Genomic DNA, 21,268 nt, shown 5'->3' with positions numbered 1-21,268 from the left:
CAGTCATACCCAACCAAACCTTCTCCTCGAGAAGATAATATTGGGTTTAGTCATCTCTTAAACAGAGCTGCTGTTTAACATGGAGTGCCAATGCATTCTGATGACATTGAAGATTTTCTCTAAGATACATTTGAAAATTCACAAAGATCTGCTCAAATTCTGCCTATGATTAAGGGGGTCATTAAGCATGCTCCAGAAATCTTTAAAGATCAGAAATGCACTAGAATATTAAATCCCAGAATTGAGAAGTAATGTAGGCCTGCACCCACAGATCCAGTCTACATTAAAGGACACCTACCACTAGATTCATTAGTTGTGTCCAATGCTAGGAAAAGGGCAAACTCTCAAACTTCTGGTGAAGCGCCCCCACCTGACAAGGAATCCAAAGTTATTGATGCGACAGGTAAAAGAATAGCTGCACAAGCTACAAATATTTGGCGTATAGCAAATACACAGGCCCTCCTCTCTCGTTACGACATGGCTCATTATGATCAATTAGAGAAACTACTTGAGCACCTGCCAGACCAGTATAAAGATCAGGCAACAGACCTTATACAGGAAGGCAAACTAATATCCAATGCCTCTATAAAATGTGCACTAGATGTCGCAGACACAGCATCTAGAGCTGTAAATACCAGTGTCATACTCAGGAGACATGCGTGGTTACGCATTCAGGGTTCAACCAAGAAGTGCAAACCACTATTTTGAACCAACTATTTAATCGGAACCAATTATTTGGCCCAGAAGTAGACACTACACTTGAAAAGATGAAAAAGACATGGACACCGCCAAGTCTATGGGGGCTTTACAGTCCACACAAGCTAGAGGTCACTTTCGTCGCTCCTTCTATAGAGGAGGCTCCAAACCAATTGGAGCAGATACTACCACATCTTTCAAGTCACACACCCAAACATCCTCTAACAAGGGATATTTTAGAGGAGGATACAGAGGCAACAATAGCAAAGGAAGAGGTTGCGGTAACAACAGCAACCAATCCTCTTCCGCAACAAAACAGTGACTTCCCTCTGCTCCCCCAACAGCATTCCACTCCTGTAGGGGGCAGATTAACGCAGTTCCTGCCTGTCTGGCACTCCATTACAACAGACAAGTGGGTAAGACAGATTATCCAACATGGCTACTGCCTAGAACTTACAGCAACCCCTCCGCACATACCTCCCAGGCAGCGTCCAATGTCCACAGACCATCTGACTCTGCTTCAACAAGAAGTTCTATCACTTCTACAAAAAGATGCTATTCAACTCGTTCCATTAGAAAAACAAGAAACAGGGTTTTATTTGCTGTGCTTTCTAATTCCCAAGAAGGATGGGACACTGAGACCAATTCTCGACCTCAGGCCCCTCAACCAGTACATTCAGTCAGATCATTTCCATATGATCACTCTGCAACAAGTGCTCCCACTACTGCAGCAAGGCGATTTCCTTTCAACATTAGACCTAAAGGACGCCTACTTTCACATTCCTATACATCCTGCCCACAGGAAGTATCTAAGGTTTGTAATACAAGGACAGCACTATCCGTTCACATTTCTTCCCTTTGGAGTCACAACAGCACCTCGGGTGTTCACAAAGTGCTTAGCAGTAGTAACGGCACATCTCAGAAGACAGCAGATTCATGTCTTCCCTTATCTGGACGATTGGCTCATAAAAGCCAAATCATTCAACCAATGTGTACAACACACACATCAGACAATTCAAACATTGCACAACTTGGTGTTCACAATAAACTACACCAAGTCACACCTGCAACCTTCGGATGTACATCAATATCTAGGAGCTACAATAGACACTTCAACAGCCCTAGCGTATCCCAGTCCAGCCAGGATACAAAGAATTCAAGCCTTAGTTTCCACTTTTCACCAACAACACTCTCTCCAAGCCAGAGTGTTCATGAGACTAATAGGCATGATGGCATCTTGCATCTTCATAGTACCACACACAAGATTGCAAATGTGACCATTACAGGAATGCCTAGCACAATAATGGAACCAGGCTCAAGGTCAACTAACAGACCTGGTGTTGGTGGACAACCGCACACATCGCTCTCTGCAGTGGTGGAACACCAAAAACTTAACAAAAGGGCGGCCGTTCCTCGAGCCTGTTCCACAAGTAGTGCTCACTACAGACGCATCCCTCACAGGATGGGGAGCCCATCTCTTACATCATATGGCTCAGGGTCAATGGAACAACCAACAAAAACTGTTCCATATCAACCATCTAGAGCTGCTAGCAATATTCTTAGCACTCAAGTCGTTCCAACTTCAAGTACGGAACAAAGCTGTCTTAATCCGGACGGACAATATGACAGCCATGTACTATATACAAAAACAGGGGGGGACACACTCTCTGCAACTGTCCCAGCTCGCACAGAACATTTGGAGATGGGCCATTCCTCAAAACATACATCTGCTAGCAGAACACCTTCCAGGAGTTCACAATCAGATAGCGGATCTGTTAAGTCGGCAGTCACAACAGATTCACGAATGGGAACTACTTCCACAAGTTCCTCAGCAATTCTTCCAAATGTGGGGGCATCCACACATAGATCTGTTTGCCACCCACGACAATGCAAAATGCCCAACCTTCACCGCCAGGTTTCCACACCCATGTCCGAAGGCAAGGCAATGCGATGTGGATGAATTGGTCCGGCAGATTTGCATACGTTTTTCCGCCTGTCCCACTCATTCCACTAATAGTGCGCAAGCTCAGACAACAGTCTCTCAAACTGATACTAGTAGCTCCCACATGGGCACACCAGCCGTGGTTGACCCCACTACTAGATCTCTCTCTAGTTCCACATCAAACGTTACAGCTCACACCATCACTGTTAACACAGAACCATGGAGAAATCAGACACCCAGACCCAAACCAACTGAATTTGGCGATCTGGCTCCTGAAGTCTTAGAGTTTGGTTATCTAAACCTTCCACCAGACTGTATGAATATCATCAAAGAGGCTAGGAAACCCACTACCAGAGCGTGTTATGCCGCTAAATGGAAAAGATTTGCAATCTATTGCAAAAATAATGACATTGATCCAATGGATGCTTCCATCCAAAATATCATTTGTTACCTTTTACATATACAAAGGTCTAATTTGGCTTATTCTTCCATACGCCTACATCTTGCAGCAATTGCAGCCTATTTACAAAACAGGCAGCATCTATCTCTTTTCAGAGTACCTGCAATTAAAGCATTCATGGAAGGATTAAAAAGAGTAATCCCACCCAGGTTACCACCTTCTCCTGTATGGAACCTGAACATTGTCCTTACAAGACTCATGGGGCCCCCTTTCGAGCCTCTACATAAATGTGAACTGCAATTCCTAACACGGAAAACAGCGTTCCTTGTTGCCATTACCTCTCTCAGAAAAGTAAGTGAAATACAAGTGTTCACTATACAATAACCAATTTTTCAAATACATCCTAATAAAGTGGTTCTTAGGTCTAATCCAAAATTTCTCCCAAAGGTTATCACTCCTTTTCACCTAAACCAATCTGCAGAGTTGTAAAGTGTATACAAATCTGCTATCAAAAAGCTAAACGTACACTAAAAGTTCCTCCTAGAGCGCACTCCACTCGCAAACTAGGAGCCTCTATGGCTTTCTTAGGAAACATACCACTAGAGGACATATGTAAGGCAGCAACATGGTCTACACCACACACCTTCACTAAACACTATTGTGTTGATGTGCAAGCCAAGCAGCAACCTGCACTAGGCCAAGCTGTCCTTCGAACACTCTTTCAAACTACTGCAACGGATACAAGCGACCACCGCTAGGGGAGACACTGCTGCACAATCGATGCAAAGTGTACGATCTGCAGCTCATATGCCTCGAACGGAAAATGCTACTTTCCAGTATGCATCTGTTCTTGGCATGTAGAGCTGCAGAGTCGTACACGCCCTCCCGCCTCCCCGGGACTTGTATCCGTTCCAGTTTTCATCTTACTTAGATGCACACGCATGGACATCCTTTTTCTCTTTACTTCTACTAACTCCATCATTTCCCATCATGGCGAAAAACAATCTAACGATGGAGCCGATGCCCATGCGCAGTATTGTCCAAGGGAGGAGTCACCTATCTCGTGACTACAAAGATTTCTTCCAAGAAGATAACAACCTGCAATCATCCGAGCCCAACACCAGGTGGCGATCTAATGCAAAGTGTACGACTCTGCAGCTCTACATGCCAAGAACAGATGCATACTGGTAAGTAGCATTTTTCTTTTTAAGATTTTCTAAAGGATGGCCTTGGATCACTCGTTATACGAGAAGAGCAGCATGTTAATCCTTTCTGGTGCTGTAGATCTACATTGTTGTAGCATGGCTTTATTACATATGTCTATTGGCACACTTCTGGATTTGTTGGAAACAGGTGCTGGCTATGTAGAGTTGAAATATTTTTGTAAGTCGAGAGTCTGTGGTTTGCAACAGTAAAAGGAGATGCCTTTGAAAATATAGTGGTTGATTAGCAGAAACTAGGTATTGCCATTGAATGACCTATACACAGTTATGTACTTGTTAGAAATCTTTCAACTGTAGATATCTTAAATATTTTTGGAGTGTGTATCTTAATTTGAGGTAGGTTGATTCTCATTTCAGAGCTGTTAAATAATTGTTATATCCTCTTTTTAGGTTACTGCTTTTGACAGTACGGGCCGAGAAAATGTCCCTCCAAGCCTCCTGCATACTGCCAACTGCACTAAGCTTGAGTTTCGGATTGAAGGTGTGACCCCCAGAGGGAACTTCTCACGCTTTGGGTTGGAGATGGTCATGCTGGAGCAAAAGGGAGGCCTCAAGTCAATGAAGTCTGTGCGGACGATTGATGACGAGTATACACCCACAATTTTTGAGGTAGTGTGGCAGAGTTCACACAAGAAGCACAGTGCATAGTTGTAGTGTTTAGTATATTACTTTGTTCATGTATGATTGTGCTGTTTCTGTGTGTAAGGATGAAGATGTGTCATGTCTCTTGTTGTACTTTGTTTCGAGTTCTGGGAGAATGTTGGTGGTCCCTTTTTATGCTAAGAACACATTTTCCTATCATTTGAAAGAGGAGTTTATCCCAGAGCTGAGCATGAACAGCCTAGCTCCTTGCTGGGAATCGTACACAACTGCTCACTTATCTGATCCATGAGGAGCAAGTTTCAAGTCCATCATTTGTGTGTCTTTTGCTTTCTCGCTCGAAGTGCGCCGGGTATGCCGAGATGTGGCTCCCGGGCTCACTGTGCCACTGGAGTCAAGCTAGCTTGGCTGATGAGGGGTGATGCCCGAAACTGGTCCCAGGAAGCTTGCTTCTGGTCCATGAAGGACCTGGCTTGGTAGTTTGGGCTGGACTGTTCCATGAGGAGCAGGGTCGAGACTTATTTGCATATGACTGGGTCCAAACTGGGGTGGCATAGTGAGCAGAAGAACAATGTATTAAACCCAGATACCATGGCAGGGGTGTGAGTGGTTGATACGTTTCTGCACTCTGTCATCATTTTGTTGTATTTTCTATGTTCGCCCTAAGTGGCCAAGGGTATGCCCAGGCGTGGGTCCCTTGCTCGCTGTGCCACTGAATTCAAGCTAGCGTGGCTGATGATGGGGTAATACCCTGAAACTAGTCACAGGACGCTTGTTTCTTGTCCAGGGAGGACCTGGCCTGGCTGTTTGTGCTGGACTAATCCCAGAGGACCAGGGTCAAGACTGATTTGCATATGGCTGGGTCCAAACTGGGGTGGCATAGGGAGCAAAAGAATGATGGAATAAATCCAGATCTCTTGACTGGGGGTGAGTGGTTGAATAATGTCAGCACTCCGTCCATCATCTTGGGTTTACCACAACTACTTACTACCTACTTCCTAATTATACCTAAAGAACTGACATGTATGTAGTTTGATGGTGAGTTGACTTACTGTGTACATGTAAGCCTCTTTCAAAATGCCTTCCAGATTGACGAAACGAAGTCTTTAGTCCTTATTGAAGCTGGGGATTTGTTAAACTCTGTCACAGCAGAACAAGCTTCAACTATCATTCAAAAAATTAATGTTTTTGCTAAGAGAAATACATTTTGGTCAAAAGAGATGTAACAATGGAATAGATTCAGAGAGTTGTGAAAATTGCCTTTACTTGTCTATTCAGTCTTGGATCCTTTTGGTCTTAAGCTGAGTCCCTGAGTGCTTAAGTTACTCTATTTCATGTTGACTTGTACAAGCAAATTCTTTGATTTGATTGTAGCTAAAACTATAGTGTTGGTACAGGAAAAAAACGGGAACTCGAAACATCTGGATAAATGGAAAGAATAAAAGGAAACAGAATTATATTGAGCTAAGCATATGGGATAAGTAGATGGAGGGATGCAACATATGTGAAGAATATGAGAAACACCGTTACTTTCAGGGAAACAAAATGGGAGCTCTCCCTGTAATAAGAAAAATAATAAATGAAATGCTAAGAAAATTGTCAAAGGTGTAAGAAGTTTGGTGCAGGTAGGGTGTGGGTGTGTCCCTGTACACAGAGCACAATACAATATAATACAATTGAATGGACACTATAATCGTTTAAAACTATTCTAACTAGCATTGGATTAATCTGAATTTAAAATCCCCAAATGAATTAACAAGTTATAGAAATAAGATTTGGAAATTAATGACCCTGAAATTCATTGCCCAAAATTAACTTCAGAATTATTGATGCACCCAATGAAATAACATTAAATGTGAAAAAACAGCATCTCGGAGCTGAGGTCCACCACCACATTTAGATCTCTTCAGCATTTGGTAGTAGAGATGCTCAATATGCTGTGAACTTCTATATCCAGAGTCGCTAAAGCAGCCTTAACTTTAATTTCAGACAAAAAAAGTATGAACTATGAGAAAACGTTCAAGAAAATTAAATTTTTCTTTTTCAGCATTAGATTTATAGTTTTGATACAATGTAAACCTTTCTTTCTGGCTTTGTTTAATGTTGTCACTGAAGTGGAGGTAGAGAAATTCATGCCACATTAAATCATTTTAAGAAACTATAGTTGCAGTTGACATTAATCATCTTGCCATAGGTCTTTCACATAAAATGTAATTGTTTCGCTCTTTGATCACCTGCATAGTGCTTGTGTATAGCTCCTCTCTGAGGGTCTTCTCTGCTGTTCAGTGCTTCTTCCCAAAAGTTACCTTTGTTGAGCTGAATGTGTTTTGCAACACCTGAAATATTAGCACAAATGCTGAGAAAGTCACACTTTTGTTCTTTGGAGGCAGGTGAAGGATTGGCTGATTGAAGCAGTATGAGCTAAGAACAACTAGTACACCAAAGCTAGAGAGCCTCTATTTATGCATGTTGTCTTACAGTTTATATTCTGACTCTGCACCTTTCATTTTTGGATAGATGGCCCAGATGTTGTCGCATGCAGGAAACAAGAGCCACACCCAGAGTTTTATGCAATGGAAGTTGGTGGCCTACAACTCGCCCAAGGCTAGACGGGATGAGGCTTTGCCATGCCAGTATTACGAGCTCCGGGACCAGAATGGTACTCTGAACGTGGCCAGAACGATTGCCCAAGCCTACTTTGGGGAGAACCTGCAAGAGCACCACATAATCCAAGCTCTTAACATTTCCTTTGGAATTGCTGATGGGGACTTCTATAATAATACCCGCTACTTAAGTTGGTAAGTGAGTAAATGGCTGTTATGTGACAAGGCAGACCGTGAGTCTTGAAAATGATGCTACAGTGTTCACTGGAACCTAGTATAAGACATCTTCAGTGCGCCATCTTATGTATCTGAAAATCAGGAGAGATAGAGCAGCCGATTCACAAGAAAAATCTGCAGCAGATCCAAGACTATATGCCCTAAAAGTCATCTAGCATTAAACCTTTAATTACAATTAAATCATTGCTTTTAATGTTCATTAAGTAATATTTGGTTGATGAGATTAGCAACCACCCACTTTTGTTCTAGTGCCTAAACTGTTGAAGCCACAGTAGTTTAACCGATACACTACACAATATTGTCGAATTACTCAAACATCCTATACCTGTTGCTTCTTCTTTATTACAATTACGAGCTTATAACAACAAGCAAAATGTTGGTAGTTTTAAGCCCCATCTTTTCCCACAAATTATTTCTAGTATAGGCTGCAAATCGAATCAATAGTTAAGCTGTTCTGTAGGCCACCGAACACATACAGTTTGCCCTCCGTTGTTACAGTGCTCATGCAAATATGTATAGTTGTAGTAAATTGCGTCCGTCATGAGTTGGTTTTACACAGTTCTGTAGAGGAGTTGTGAGTATGCTTACATTAATTTTAGACCAGTAGTTACTCTCCAAGTCATTCTAAAGTTCTCTCAAAAAAATATGTTGATCTAAAATTGTTCATAGGAAGGTGAGCTATGCTTTCGTTGGCCTTTATCAGATCACTATGGGGAACTTTATGGCTGAGGCAATAAAGAAGTTCCTAGTTGGAAATGGATGAAATCAGGAAGGAAAAAAAAAAAAAAGAGCAGGATGATTTAACAGTGATCATACGCGCGATTGACCATCTGCCTACGGTGTGGAGGAAACCCAATAGGCAGAGAGCGGGCACGCGTGGAGCTATCCCGGGTCGCGGAGTGGGATCTGGCGGCTGCTACGCGCAATCTCTAGAACCATACGGACTACATCCGCCAGTGCGCGGGGGGAGTGGAACTCACTGGCACCAGAGCCATACACCTCGTCGGTGGGCGACCATGGGAAAGAACAATCCTGTCCCTAAAGCCCTGAAGCAAGGCCCTATGGACAATTTCGCGACCTCCCGCCCAGGAAGGGAACACCCCAACACAGCTCAGGAAGTCTCGCCGGACACCGATAGACTCCTAGCAGCCATTCAAGCCTCAAGATCCGACATCCAGGAGTGGAAAGCGGCGTTGGAAGTTAAAATAGGCGAGGTGGGGTCCGAGGTCACCCTCCTCCGGCAGGACTTCAGGAACCTTTCGGCGCGAGTCACTGAAACTGAAACACGAATTGGAGAGGCGGAAGACTCCCTTACCACGCTCCGCAAGGAAATGGTGGAACTCCAAGCATCTCACAGACAACTCCTTTGGAAGGTGGATGATGCGGAAAATAGGGCACGCCGCAATAACCTACGCTTTGTGGGCTTTAGGGAGGGAATCGAGGGGCACGATATGGCGGCCTTCCTCCACACGTGGCTGACCACGACCTTCCCTACGGCACGCTTCTCGGCGTGCTTCGTAATCGAAAGAGCCCATAGGGCACTGCTGGCGAAGCCCCTGGAAGGTGCAAGACCTAGACCAGTGATAGCACGTTTCCTGAAATTTGCGGATCGAGATCTAATTCTTCGTGAGGCCAGGAAAATGGGGGAGATTCGGCTAGAGAACACCAACATCATGATTTTCCCGGACTATAGCCAGGAGGTCCAGAAACAGCGTCGCTCCTTCGACCTGGTGAAAGCAAAATTGAGAACACTAAAGATCACCTACATGCTGCTCTTCCCAGCGAAACTCAAGGTTCTATACAAGGACAAATCAATCTTCTTTACACACCCTGACGACGCTTGGCAGTGGCTGGAGGAGAGGCCTGTCCTCAACAGCAGAGAGGCGGCAGGACGCGAGGAATTGGACAGGTCACTGAGAGAGAGAGTCAGCTGGGGGCTCCCAAAACCACAAAGGCGGAAATCGAGGAGGCTCCACTCCCGCGCTCCTGGGACACCATATCAAGCCCGCACGCCCGCGGGGGCCAGAAGAGGGCGATCGGAATCGCCGGGAGAGTCCTCCACGGCGGGCGCACGAAGACAAATCCCACGCCATTCGGCACTCTCGGAAGGAGACGACGAGGATCAAGCGGAAGATGGAGAATCGGAACCTGGGGAGGTGGACCCCAGTGAGGAACGGGGCTCGATGCACCCGCTGGAGAAGGAGATCCACCATCTGGAACGGGCCTCATCCGGCAAACAGAGCGGGACTGACTCCGCTACGCAAGACTCACACTCATGAAAACTACAGAGTGGCATACCGAAGAAGACGGCCGGGAGGCACGAGGAAACGCAAGTTGCCAGTCCTCCCTTGTGTTTGTTATCTTTCCCCTGTCCAGTGTATATGTTTTCTTTCCTTGAATTGGTTGAGACATTGGGCTAGTAACGACACCGGACCTAGTGCTCTCACAGCCTTTCGAGTTGGGGTGAAAGGTGAGGGCTAGTTGAGTTAAGCGGGGGAGTGGGTGGGCGACAGACCGTCTCCTGCTGAAAGCTCGGTCCTATATTGGGATGAGTCTGGAAGGGGAGGGTGGTGGGGAGGGGGGGGGGGGTTCATGGGGGACCGGAGTTATCTTGAGTTGGGGGAGGGGGGAAGTTGAGAAACAGCGACTGCATGCCAATACGCACCTTACGCTACACCACTTCGAGTGCCATTCCCGGAAATACGGAGGGAACACACAATGGCAGACCCACTAGATCACAATCACACTGGTGACACAGGCGTCACGATACTCTCTTGGAATGTGAATGGCCTTGGGTCAAAGATCAAAAGGGGTCTAGTGAATGCATATCTTAAGAGGCTAGCGCCGGACCTTATATTACTCCAGGAGACCCATCTAAGAGGCACTCAGTGCGCTTTTATGGCAAGAGGCAGGCACGTGGTGCTAGCGCACGCAGGTTACACGGCAGATTCCAGGGGGGCGGCAGTCCTCGTTAAAAAATCCACACCGTTTGCTGTCACTCGCACATGGTTGGACCCTCAGGGGACATATGCAGGAGTACAGGGAACATGGAGGAGGCGCAGGTACACAATTGTCTCAGTCTATGCCCCACCAAAATTACAGGCACGCACCCTCACTGCAGTCACTGCTATCCTTCTAGACACGGCGGATACGATTCAGATAGTGGGGGGGACTTCAACGATGTAATGTGTGCCACAAGAGACAGATCGGGGTCCCCACGTGCAGCAGGACATGGTACGGCACTGGCTAGACAGATGCACACTTTGGGCCTCACTGATGTCTGGAGATGGCTCCACCCGACACAGGAGGCCTACTCCTTTTACTCCGGGGCTCACAGGGTCTTTTCCAGGTTAGATTATATATTTACTTCTAGGCAAGAAATCACGGTCAATGACGTAGCGGACTATAAAGCGCGGGGAATCTCGGACCACTCCCCCCTGTATGTACACTTGGGACGAGGGAGGAGGGAGAAGACCATGGAATGGCGCCTCGCGGCATGGGACCTGCAAACACTGGATCTATTGAAGGGAATTAGAGCAGACATAAAGGTCTATGTGGCTGAGAATGAGGGCTCAGTAGAATCAGGGATCACGCTCTGGGAAGCATTGAAGCCAGTCCTTAGGGATCGTATAAATAGCAGGTTGGGAGCGGCCAGGAGGGAGTTACAACATGCGGTTACGAATGAGGAGGCCTCGATCTTAGCCCTCGAAACAGAATATCACCAGGGAAAGGAAAAAAAATACTTAGGAAACTACTAGACACACAAAGGCACTATAGAGACCTTGTCACGGGGGAAGCGCGCACACAGGCTCTGGCGACACTCCACCGCCTATACGACGTGGGTGACAAATCGGGTAAACTCCTAGCATGGCTGAGCAAGAGGGAAAGGGTGGCACGATGGGTTGACAGGATTGAAGTGACAGGGAACAGATCAGCCTGTACAGACGAGGCTATAGCAGAGGCCTTTGCAGCGTATTACGAGGACTTTTATAGAGCTAGGGACTTGGGGGGCGAGACGGACGCCAGCCACTATCTGTGTGACATGGAGGTCCCACAACTGTCCCAGGAGGACGCTACGGACCTGGAAGCAGAGATTACACTAGAAGAAATAGGAGAGGCAATAGCGTCCCTGAAGCCGGGGAAGACGCCGGCTTCCCGGCGGAATTTTTTAAACGTACGGCGGACCTGCTGCAACGCCAAATTGGAAAGCTATTTGTCGAGGCACTCCAAAAGGCGAGCTTGCCACCTGATCTAGCCACGGCCACAATTGTCCCTATACACAAGGAGGGTAAGTCCAGAGACAAGTGTGCCTCCTACCGCCCGATCTCTCTCCTTAATATGGAGACAAAGATTCTGGCTACGGTACTAGCTCGGCGCCTGCGGAGGGTAATTTCTGATTTAGTGCATGCAGATCAGTCCGGGTTCCTTCCAGACAGGGCAACCAAATTAAACCTCCGCCGCACCCATAACTGGCTGCAGGAAGTCCGAGAGAGGAGCGAGCCCCACTGGTTCCTCTCGTTAGATGCCGAGAAGGCCTTCGATGCGGTCTACTGGCCCTTCTTGTTTGAGACGTTGCGGAGGTTCGGCTTTGGCCCTAAGTTTTTACAGTGGATTAGGCTCCTGTACTCGGCCCAAAGGCACGAGTGCGAGTGAATGGACGACTGTCGCGCGAATTCCGCATTAACAGGGGAACACGTCAGGGGTGCCCACTGTCCCCCCTCCTGTTCACATTGACGATAGAAATACTAGCAATCAGGATCCGACAGAATCAAGGGATTAGGGGGTTTACCTGGGGAGACTCGGAAGCTACCCAGGAAAAAATCTCATTATATGCGGACGACGTCCTGCTGTTTGTGACGGACCCGGATGCCACGATCCCGGTCCTGTTCAAAGAGTTGGATGACTTCGGGGCGAGAGCTGGTCATACTATTAATTGGCATAAATCGATTCTATATGACCCACAAGGCCGAGAGCGAAGGGAGTGCCTACCGGAACTCCTCATTCACACCACAGAGGGATTCCAGTATCTGGGGGTATTCATAACGCTAGACGAAACACTCTCCCTTAACAACAATGTGACACGCATCGTGGCAAGTGCGAAGCTAGAAATGGACCGGTGGAGGCAGCTTCCGCTCACCCTATTGGGGCGTGCAGCACTGTATAAGATGGTTCTGCTGCCAAAGTTCCTCTATGCCCTGCAAAATGAATACTACCCGCTCCCTCCCACAACCTTGTCTAATATTCACGGTGATCTGCGAACATTCTTATGGTTGGGGAAACACCCGAGAGTGGCCTTAGCCACACTGCAACGCCACCAGTACAGCGGTGGGATCTCCCTTCCCAACCTAGAGGCATACTATTGGGCAGAACACCTCGCCCCGATAAATGAATGTTTGCATGCAGCAATAGATCACCCTACTTATGCGCTAGAAAGATCAAAATGGTCTCACACGAACGTTCTGTACTACCTATACGGTGGTCCAGCGGGGAGACACTTTCTGCCGGCTACCAAGATCACGCTGGCCGCGTGGAACAGGCAACCAAACGCATGGGATGGGACAAACGACCCACCCGACAGACCCCACTATGGCACTGTAGGTGGCTGGGTGAGCTCCACAAACTGACAGGCTTTAGACAGTGGGACAACATCGGCATCTCGACCATAGGGGACGTGATTGCCAGGGGAGAACTGAAAACATTCTGCGCTTTACAGGAGGACTTTGGCCTACATAACACTCAGTACTACAGATACTCACAGCTCAGACACGCCTGGAGGGCACAGAACATCGATCTGACAGACGTCCCAGAATACGCCCCGTTGGAGGGTAGGTTGCTGCAGGAGCAAATTGGGAGGGGGGCGGTGTCCCTCACGTACAGAACGCTGACCAACAATACATTAGGAACCCTACAAGACTTGCGTAACAAATGGGAGGCAGACATAGGGGAAATGGAAGACCTGGACTGGGAGCTGGTTCTCATGCACCCTCGTGAGGTTGCGATTAAGTCCAGACTCCGTCTCATACAGCTGAAAGTGCTGCATAGAGCATACTACGACAGGGTGCGACTGTACAAAATGGGGAAGGTCATGGATACGACATGCCTTAGGTGCCACCAGCCAGAGGGAAATTTCTACCACACACTTTGGGGCTGTAAAATCATACAGACATACTGGGAGGACATATTTGGGGAATTAGAGGAGGTCCTGGAAACTACTTTACCACGTGACCCCAAGCTAGCGCTGTTGGGGTTGACGACCGAAGTCGACTTGGCCCGCCCTTTGACCATATTTCTAGTGCTGGCCCTAGTGGTGGCCAAGAGAGACATTGCTCGGCGCTGGGGAGCGGCCGAGCCGCCAGAATTGGAGGAGTGGAGGAGGGGGCTCGACCTCTATATGGCGGCGGAGAGAGTGACGTACAAGGCCAGAGGTTGCCCAAAGAAGTTCCGGAGAGTATGGACAAAGTGGAGGCACTACCACGGACTAGAGTGAACTCACAGGAGCTCTAAAGAAGAGCGCTGCTACACCTGATGATTGATCCATACATAATAGTGGAGGAGGAGATTGGACCTGTTAAACTGTATCACTGTGGTACCCTGTGTTGGTTCGAGGGTGGTAATTTCATCAGGAAAGGATGGACGAACTCTGGGGTGGGGGGCGGGCATGCAGGAGCTGTTTTTTAGGGGTTGTTTTTTCTCATTTATCTGCAGTTGTAACATGCTTTGGTTTGAATTGCACTGTCGCGGTTGATGGGGGGGTAATCCTCATGGGCAAAAGAAAAGTTGCGGAACTGACGGATACTGGCTGAATGTTGAAGCCAGCCCGTGTCCTCATATATTCTCAGACGATGCGCCTAGTGCAACAATAACAATTTATTTGTAAAAAAAAAAAACAGTGATCATACGCGGGTCAGGGTAACAATGTGTTCATACCTATCCCCTTGCATTGCAGTTACATCAGATTCACCTTCTTTCAGGTGATATTACTTCATTATTAACTTGTTTGCAACTTTAGATTCTAATTAATAAAATCCACTGGCAGGTCATGTATCATTTCTAACCGCAGGTATTTATATTTGATTTAGAATTAAAAAAAATATTTCTATGGAAATCCATGCCATTACTGTTTGAAGAGTGTTCGTGTTTTTTTTCTGAAAGCCGCCATCTGCAAGGGTTACGGTTTGCTCTGTACATTGGGGTAGCTAATTACCAACATTGTAAGAGACAAGCACACTAGTTGCCACCTGCTCCCTCTTTCACTTTTGCATGCACTTGAGGGGGAGGACACTTGGATGCTAATGACAAGGGTAACTCGTCATGGAGTTTCCATTGATTTTAATGGAAAGTGTTTGTAAATCTTTCCAGGGCCTTAGCATCCAAGTGGTTAACAATCTATTGTCTCTGGGGGCATTCCTTTTCCAGCTGAATGCAGAGTTTCTGTTGAAAGTCCTGTTTAGCAGACTTTTCCTGGCATACAATGCCAAATTACACCACCAGAGCAGCAGGTTGAGAAACCCACTGAACTGGTGTAGTACTAGAATTTGGAGGATTCAATCAGGTTCAAGTAGAGTTTTGACTCTTGGAAATGAACATCCTTTAATGTTCTAAGAGTTTGAGAAGATGATTCCTCTAAAGACACAGACTCACCTACCACATTTGTTTGAAGCAGTGTGATGAGTACAAATGATTGTTCCCTGTTCGATTACAACTTTTGTGAATCAAACCAGTCACACAGCAAGCTGGCAACAATGGCCTGCACAGCGTGGGGATGGGAGGAGCATGCAGTAACATTGAGGAGTTCAGAGGAACCCGTTATATCAATACCCATGCTGTCTTATGCCAGCTCACCTTCTTATAGCTATCCTTGGCCAGCCTGACGTTCCACACTTATATGCAAAAGCCACATCACACACAAAACCATTCTTCCCTCACACTTTTTCTGAAAGAGAACACAAATTTACCACGGTGTCTCTGTAAGTAGCCTCATCTTTGCCAACTGTGATGCCAATAACATTACCTGCATGCTTTACCTATATCATTATATCATTAACAGTCAAGTATTCTAGGGTTGTAGAAACCACTTACAGAATCATGTATTGCCCCTGTGAAGAAACTCTGCATTGAAGCCTCCTGGCTATGAAAAAATTACGAACTCAGAAATGATGAAATGTGGAGCAGTTCAGCGCAGTGTAACTGCACTGGACCATTCGCCATATTGCTGTCATTGTTCTATGATGGAATGAGTGCTCCTCCGGATCAGTACGATATGTAAATAGGGTCCACCATTTAATATCCCCATTGTGCAAACCATAAAGGCACAGAAGGTTAGGGTGATCAAGCGAGGGAAAGGATCGTAGGGAAGGAACAGCAAGGAGAGAAACCTATAAGCAAAAAGAAACAATTATACAAGGTGTTGGTAACCTTTTAAGAAAAATCTACACCCTACTGAATCTTTTGTCTAACCGAACACCCTTCAGGCAGTCTCATCTGAAGGTTAGAAGCGTCTATAGGAAAAGAGTTTAACAACATAGGTCTCTCTCTCAGGATCCAGGGGAAGGATAAAACCTCCACTATTAAATACACTAAAGAAGTAGAGTAGGTTAAAATCAGTGCATTAATTCCAGAAACAGAAAAAATATGGTCTTGAATCCCAGAACCTAGATACATGCCACAAGCAAGATTGTAAGGAAGAATGAAAATATGTGCACTCAAAAGATTAAGGATTGGTACAAAAGCACTTTTGTGAGCAAGGCTATCTGCTTTCCAACTAACATCCAACTTGACTTTAGGCATTCTTCTTATGTAGGTTGCATCGATCGCTTACCACGCTTTTTTCTTGTTGAATTTCAGTAAACAAAAAAATAAAAATGTCAAGCGCATTCACGTGCTGTTCTCTGGTAACGTTGAGGCGAGCGCTCTGGCGCATTGAATTTCCCTTTACAAATATAAAATCAAAAGAGAAACCGTCAGAGCACATTCCACGCACTTTTCCAAGCAGTAAAGGGGTGGGAGTGCATTCAGCGCTTTTCTTTTTCCTTATTATATCCTTAAATGAAAATGTCAAAGTGCTTTGCACACAATGATCCTAAACAATAAAGGAAGGAGTGCTTACAGCGCTCTTTCTCTGCATACATAATACTGCTGCTCTGGAGCGAAACACTGTAGGCTTCCCTACCTGGGAAAAGTGCTACAAACCGCAAGGACATCACAACACTTCCGATTCCTTCCTCCAACCAAAGCCTGGATGCTGATTGACTGCAAAACAAGGTATCACCAGGAGAAATATTGAGTGAATCATGCCAAACGCTCCTCTGGATTTAGAGGAACAATATAAATTATTTACGAATGGTGGTACAGTGTGAAGGCTTCTCTAATACTCTAGGTCATCACAACAAACTTGTCACTCACAGGCAGAGGTGCTCATCTGAGTACATTAAATGCATTGTAAAGACTCATTTGTGGTTTGGACCTCGTTGCAAAGGCAAGGGTGGTACGAACATACAACTAGGTACCAACCTTCACAGTCTCAGGGTAATGCACAGTCAAAAAAAACTGGTGGAAACATCCTTACCTGTGCCACTAATTCCTCTATAATCAACAAATTAAAAATGCCCAACATCTCCCAGATATTAATGGAGGGGTAGTCCCAGGCTTTGGCTGCGAAGTAAGAGAAGGTCTTTCCTCCCCTTCTGGTCTTGTTGATTCATGGAACGGTGGCCAGAGAGAGCTCGGAGGTGTCTTTTGGGTGCGTGGAAAGAGAGGCGGCTGTTTAGGTATATGGGCCAGTGTTGTGAAGGGCCTTGTATGCGTGGGTAAGGAGTTTGAAGGTTATTCTTCTTTCGACGGAAGCGAGTGGAGATCGTGGAGGTGGTGGGTGATATGACTGCGACGGGGATGTCGAGGATCAGTCTGGCTCTGGCGTTCTGGACAGTGTGGAGTTTGCAAAGGAGTTTCTTGTTGATTCAGGCATTGAGTGTGTTACCGTAGTCCAGTCTGCTGCTGATGAGTGCATGCATGTCAGTTTTTCTGGATTTGGTTGGGATCCATCTGAAAGTCTTTCGAAGCAGGCTCTTGTCAAAAGAAAGTGGCACAACGACCAGTGCCTAAAGGCAAGTTGACAATGGAGGGGTTAAAGAGTAACCAACCAGAAGGATAGATCCTGTAGTTAACAGCTTGCACCCAAAGTCCTTTGAATTTCTACAGTCGAAGTTTCTTCAAAAATGTGTGAATGCTTTAAAGAAGTTATAGGTAGCAAATTTTAGCAGCTAAGCGGTTCAGGCTCACTACCGGAGGTATTCACAGCATGATTTTCAAAAAGACATAACAAAGGTAACCAGCATTTGCAATGCAATAGGTCTCGCATTAGGAAAGTTTGAGCTATTGGTATTGTAAATTACACTTTTTTTATTTATGTGTTGGTTTTGAAAATAGCGAAATTAATAGCTTTGTCATTTACAATGCCAATAGTTATAACTTTCGCAAATGTGACACCTATAGCATTTGTAATGCAATATGTGTTGTAGTTACGTGACTTGCTTTGGTATTACAAATAACAAAGGCTTTTATTTTTTTAAATAATTAATACTTAAATAAAAGTTAATGTTATTATCAGGACAAATGTGAAGTGGGGGGCCAGACTTCCTAGAGTGTAAGGTAAAAACGAGGTAACCGTGTTTGAGGACGTATGAAAGTGAATAAAAACGAGAGAGAATGCAAGAGAACACGATCTTACTAAGAGAAGTTAATCACGGTGGGTTAATCAAGGATTGGGGGGCTTGTAAGCTCCATTCAGAGGAGAACCGGTTAGAGGCAAAATAATGTACCTGTAACAAGCAAGAAAAAACCGGGCTGAAAAACATTGGAACAACAATGCGTAGTGAGATAAAAGCAGAAGCTATTGATGTCTCACTTACTGGTGCCGGAAGGAATAAATCATCCCCGTGCAGTACGCAATTACTAAATAGCCGCCAAAGTCGCTCTGCTACATACGTTCTAGAAATACATAAAAACAAGGACCCATCATGTGTAATACTAAACAGTCTACTGATTACCAAAAATATAGCGGGGGGACAATGCAACCGCTCGGTTGTCGAGATATAAATATCTGTGGGCGGTGAAATGACATTGGATTCAAAACATCCTGAGTCTCCCAAAATGCTGTGTCCGTGCCGGGACGCAAACGCAGAGAGCCGTTTGCGTGATTTGTCGGCCGGTTAATTGCAGTGAGAGCAGCGGCGCGTGCACATACTCTCACGGTGGATGCGAGGACTAGCAGTGAGGGAAGACTGCTCGGCCTGACTGCTGCATCCCGATAGAAGGGAATGTGCATGGATGCGCATAGGGTTACAGGAATGTAAACGGAAAATAAACCCCCCCTTTTTTTTTAGTAGATATTGTGAAAGGGCAGATAAACGTATCAGTGTGGAGTTATGCAGCACAGCCCCAGATTAGCAATGACAATCCTCGTGCAGCACAAACTTTAAAGAACACATGAGTTAGCCATATATACCTTTTGACACGGATGCAGTTGGGATGACAATAAATAACAAGCAGCACCCAAACACCTCTATAGGGAACCATTGTCGTCACTCACCCGGGTCCGGCATTGTCTGCTTCGTGACAGAAAGCCAAGTTCAGCGTGATGCCACGGAGTGCTAGCGGAAGTCAGGCAGCCTCCGTTGGGACGTGGGCGGGGCCTGCAAACAAACAGGAAGGAACTGCCGGGAGAACGTCCTGGAACCCTGAACGCTGAATGCTGGCTGCCGAGGGATACGCGGGAAGAGCCCGGTGAGTGGAGGGGGAGGGGGGGTGTACGCGCGTGTGTCTGTGTGTGTTCGAGTGTGTCTGTGCGTGTGTCTGTCTGTGTGCGCGTGGGTCTGTTTAAGGGGGGGTGCGTGTGTGTATGCAGTGTGTGTGTGCCTGTGTATGCGTGTGGCTGTGTATGTGCGCATGCATGAGTGTGGCTGTGTGTGTGTGTTTGCGCACGGGAATATGAGGCACGAGATGGGCACGGCGCCGTGCGCGCCCACGAGGTGAAATTTGCGCTCGTGCCCCTCTCGTGTCCACATTCTGAGAAACGGATAACAATAGTCGTTGAGCAGACGCAACGTCTGCTCGACCTAAAAATCACCCGCTCTGGCCCATGCTCGCATATAAAAAGTGATGCTACCATGGGAAAGGTTTGCGGTCAACTCGAGGCCAGGTTAAACACATACGGTGTTTGCAAATGCCAGCAGCCTCAGGGCTTTGGCTAACGGGAACAAAGTCCCCTTTCTAAACAAGCATTTGCAATGCAATAGGTCTCGCATTAGGAAAGTGTGAGCTATTGGTATTGTAAATGACAATTTTATTAAATATGTGTTGGCTTTGAAAATATATAAATTAATAGCATTGTTATTCACAAAGCCAATAGCTTACACTTTCCTAATGTGAGTCCTATTGGCTATGGCAATGCTTATTGGTAGCAAGCAAGGACAGTGCTGTTGTGGTGCTGAGTGATGATGTGGTTGAGATGAGTGATGTGGTGGTGTATTAGAGTGATGTGGTTGTGTCCCCGAGTGATGTGGTGGTGTCCCCGAGTGATGTGGTGGTGTCCCCGAATGATGTGGTGGTGTCCCTGAGTGATGTGGTGGTGTCCCCGAGTGATGTGGTGGTGTTCCCGAGTGATGTGGTGGTGCCCCTGAGTGATGTGGTGGTGCTCCCGAGTGATGTGGTGGTGCTCCCGAGTGATGTGGTGGTGCTCCCGATTGATGTGGTGGTGCTCCCGAGTGATGTGGTGGTGTCCCTGAGTGATGTGGTGGTGTCCCTGAGTGATGTGGTGGTGTCCCTGAGTCATGTGGTGGTGCCCGTGAGTGATGTGGTCGTGTCCCTGAGTGATGTGGTCGTGTCCCTGAGTGATGTGGTCGTGTCCCTGAGTGATGTGGTCGTGTCCCTGAGTGATGTGGTCGTGTCCCTGAGTGATGTGGTCGTGTGCCTGAGTGATGTGGTGGTGTCCCTGAGTGATGTGGTGGTCACATCGTCTAGGGTGAAATTGTGAATTTGTAAAACATAGTTGAGACCACTCATGGTTAGACACTTGCTAGGACTAAGCCTAATGCACCCTGTTGAAAATTCGTTTACTCACCCTGACTTCTCTTCCCTCCCTGAAACCTGAGATCATAGGGAAATGAGTTGAACTGCACAAGTCCCTTTTCAGCTGAAGGTGAGGCTGTATGAGAGAACGGACAGTAGAATTTAGAGAGGGAGGTGGCAGTCTGGAGACAAATGAACATTCTCCTGCCTCGCGAGCACACTCTCTGGCTTGATCTAATGTCCCATCAGAGCCTGGATTCTATTCCCTTCTTACATTATTCCCTCCTTCATCCCACCACCTCCTATGCTGCTTCACCTATCCCTACCTTACCTCTCTGTACCAATGCAATAACTCCCACAAAAATATCGCCCATTGAGATAATGTGCTGTGGCATCTCTATCCTCGTTCTCCATATCATGTCCCTGCCTGTCTCCTGGTTCTGCATTTTCAAATCTCCTGTGCTCCTTCAATGATTTAAGGAAACCTTAAAGTGGCATAAAG

General features: G+C 46.3%; 1 protein-coding gene across 1 annotated transcript in view; it reads left to right on the top strand.

Annotated features, from left to right (window-relative positions):
- Positions 1-21,268, top strand: part of GLMP (glycosylated lysosomal membrane protein) — a 107,062-nt gene that overhangs the window by 59,207 nt on the left and 26,587 nt on the right. Inside the window, exons 4-5 of the mRNA XM_078670074.1 lie at positions 4,652-4,870; positions 7,379-7,659. Coding sequence (XP_078526200.1) covers positions 4,652-4,870; positions 7,379-7,659 — 500 coding nt within the window. The remainder of the gene's footprint in view (positions 1-4,651; positions 4,871-7,378; positions 7,660-21,268) is intronic.

Source organism: Lissotriton helveticus, chromosome 12, assembly GCF_964261635.1.
Source record: "Lissotriton helveticus chromosome 12, aLisHel1.1, whole genome shotgun sequence".
NCBI lineage: Eukaryota > Metazoa > Chordata > Amphibia > Caudata > Salamandridae > Lissotriton > Lissotriton helveticus.
This window is presented reverse-complemented; position numbering and strand designations above follow the sequence as displayed.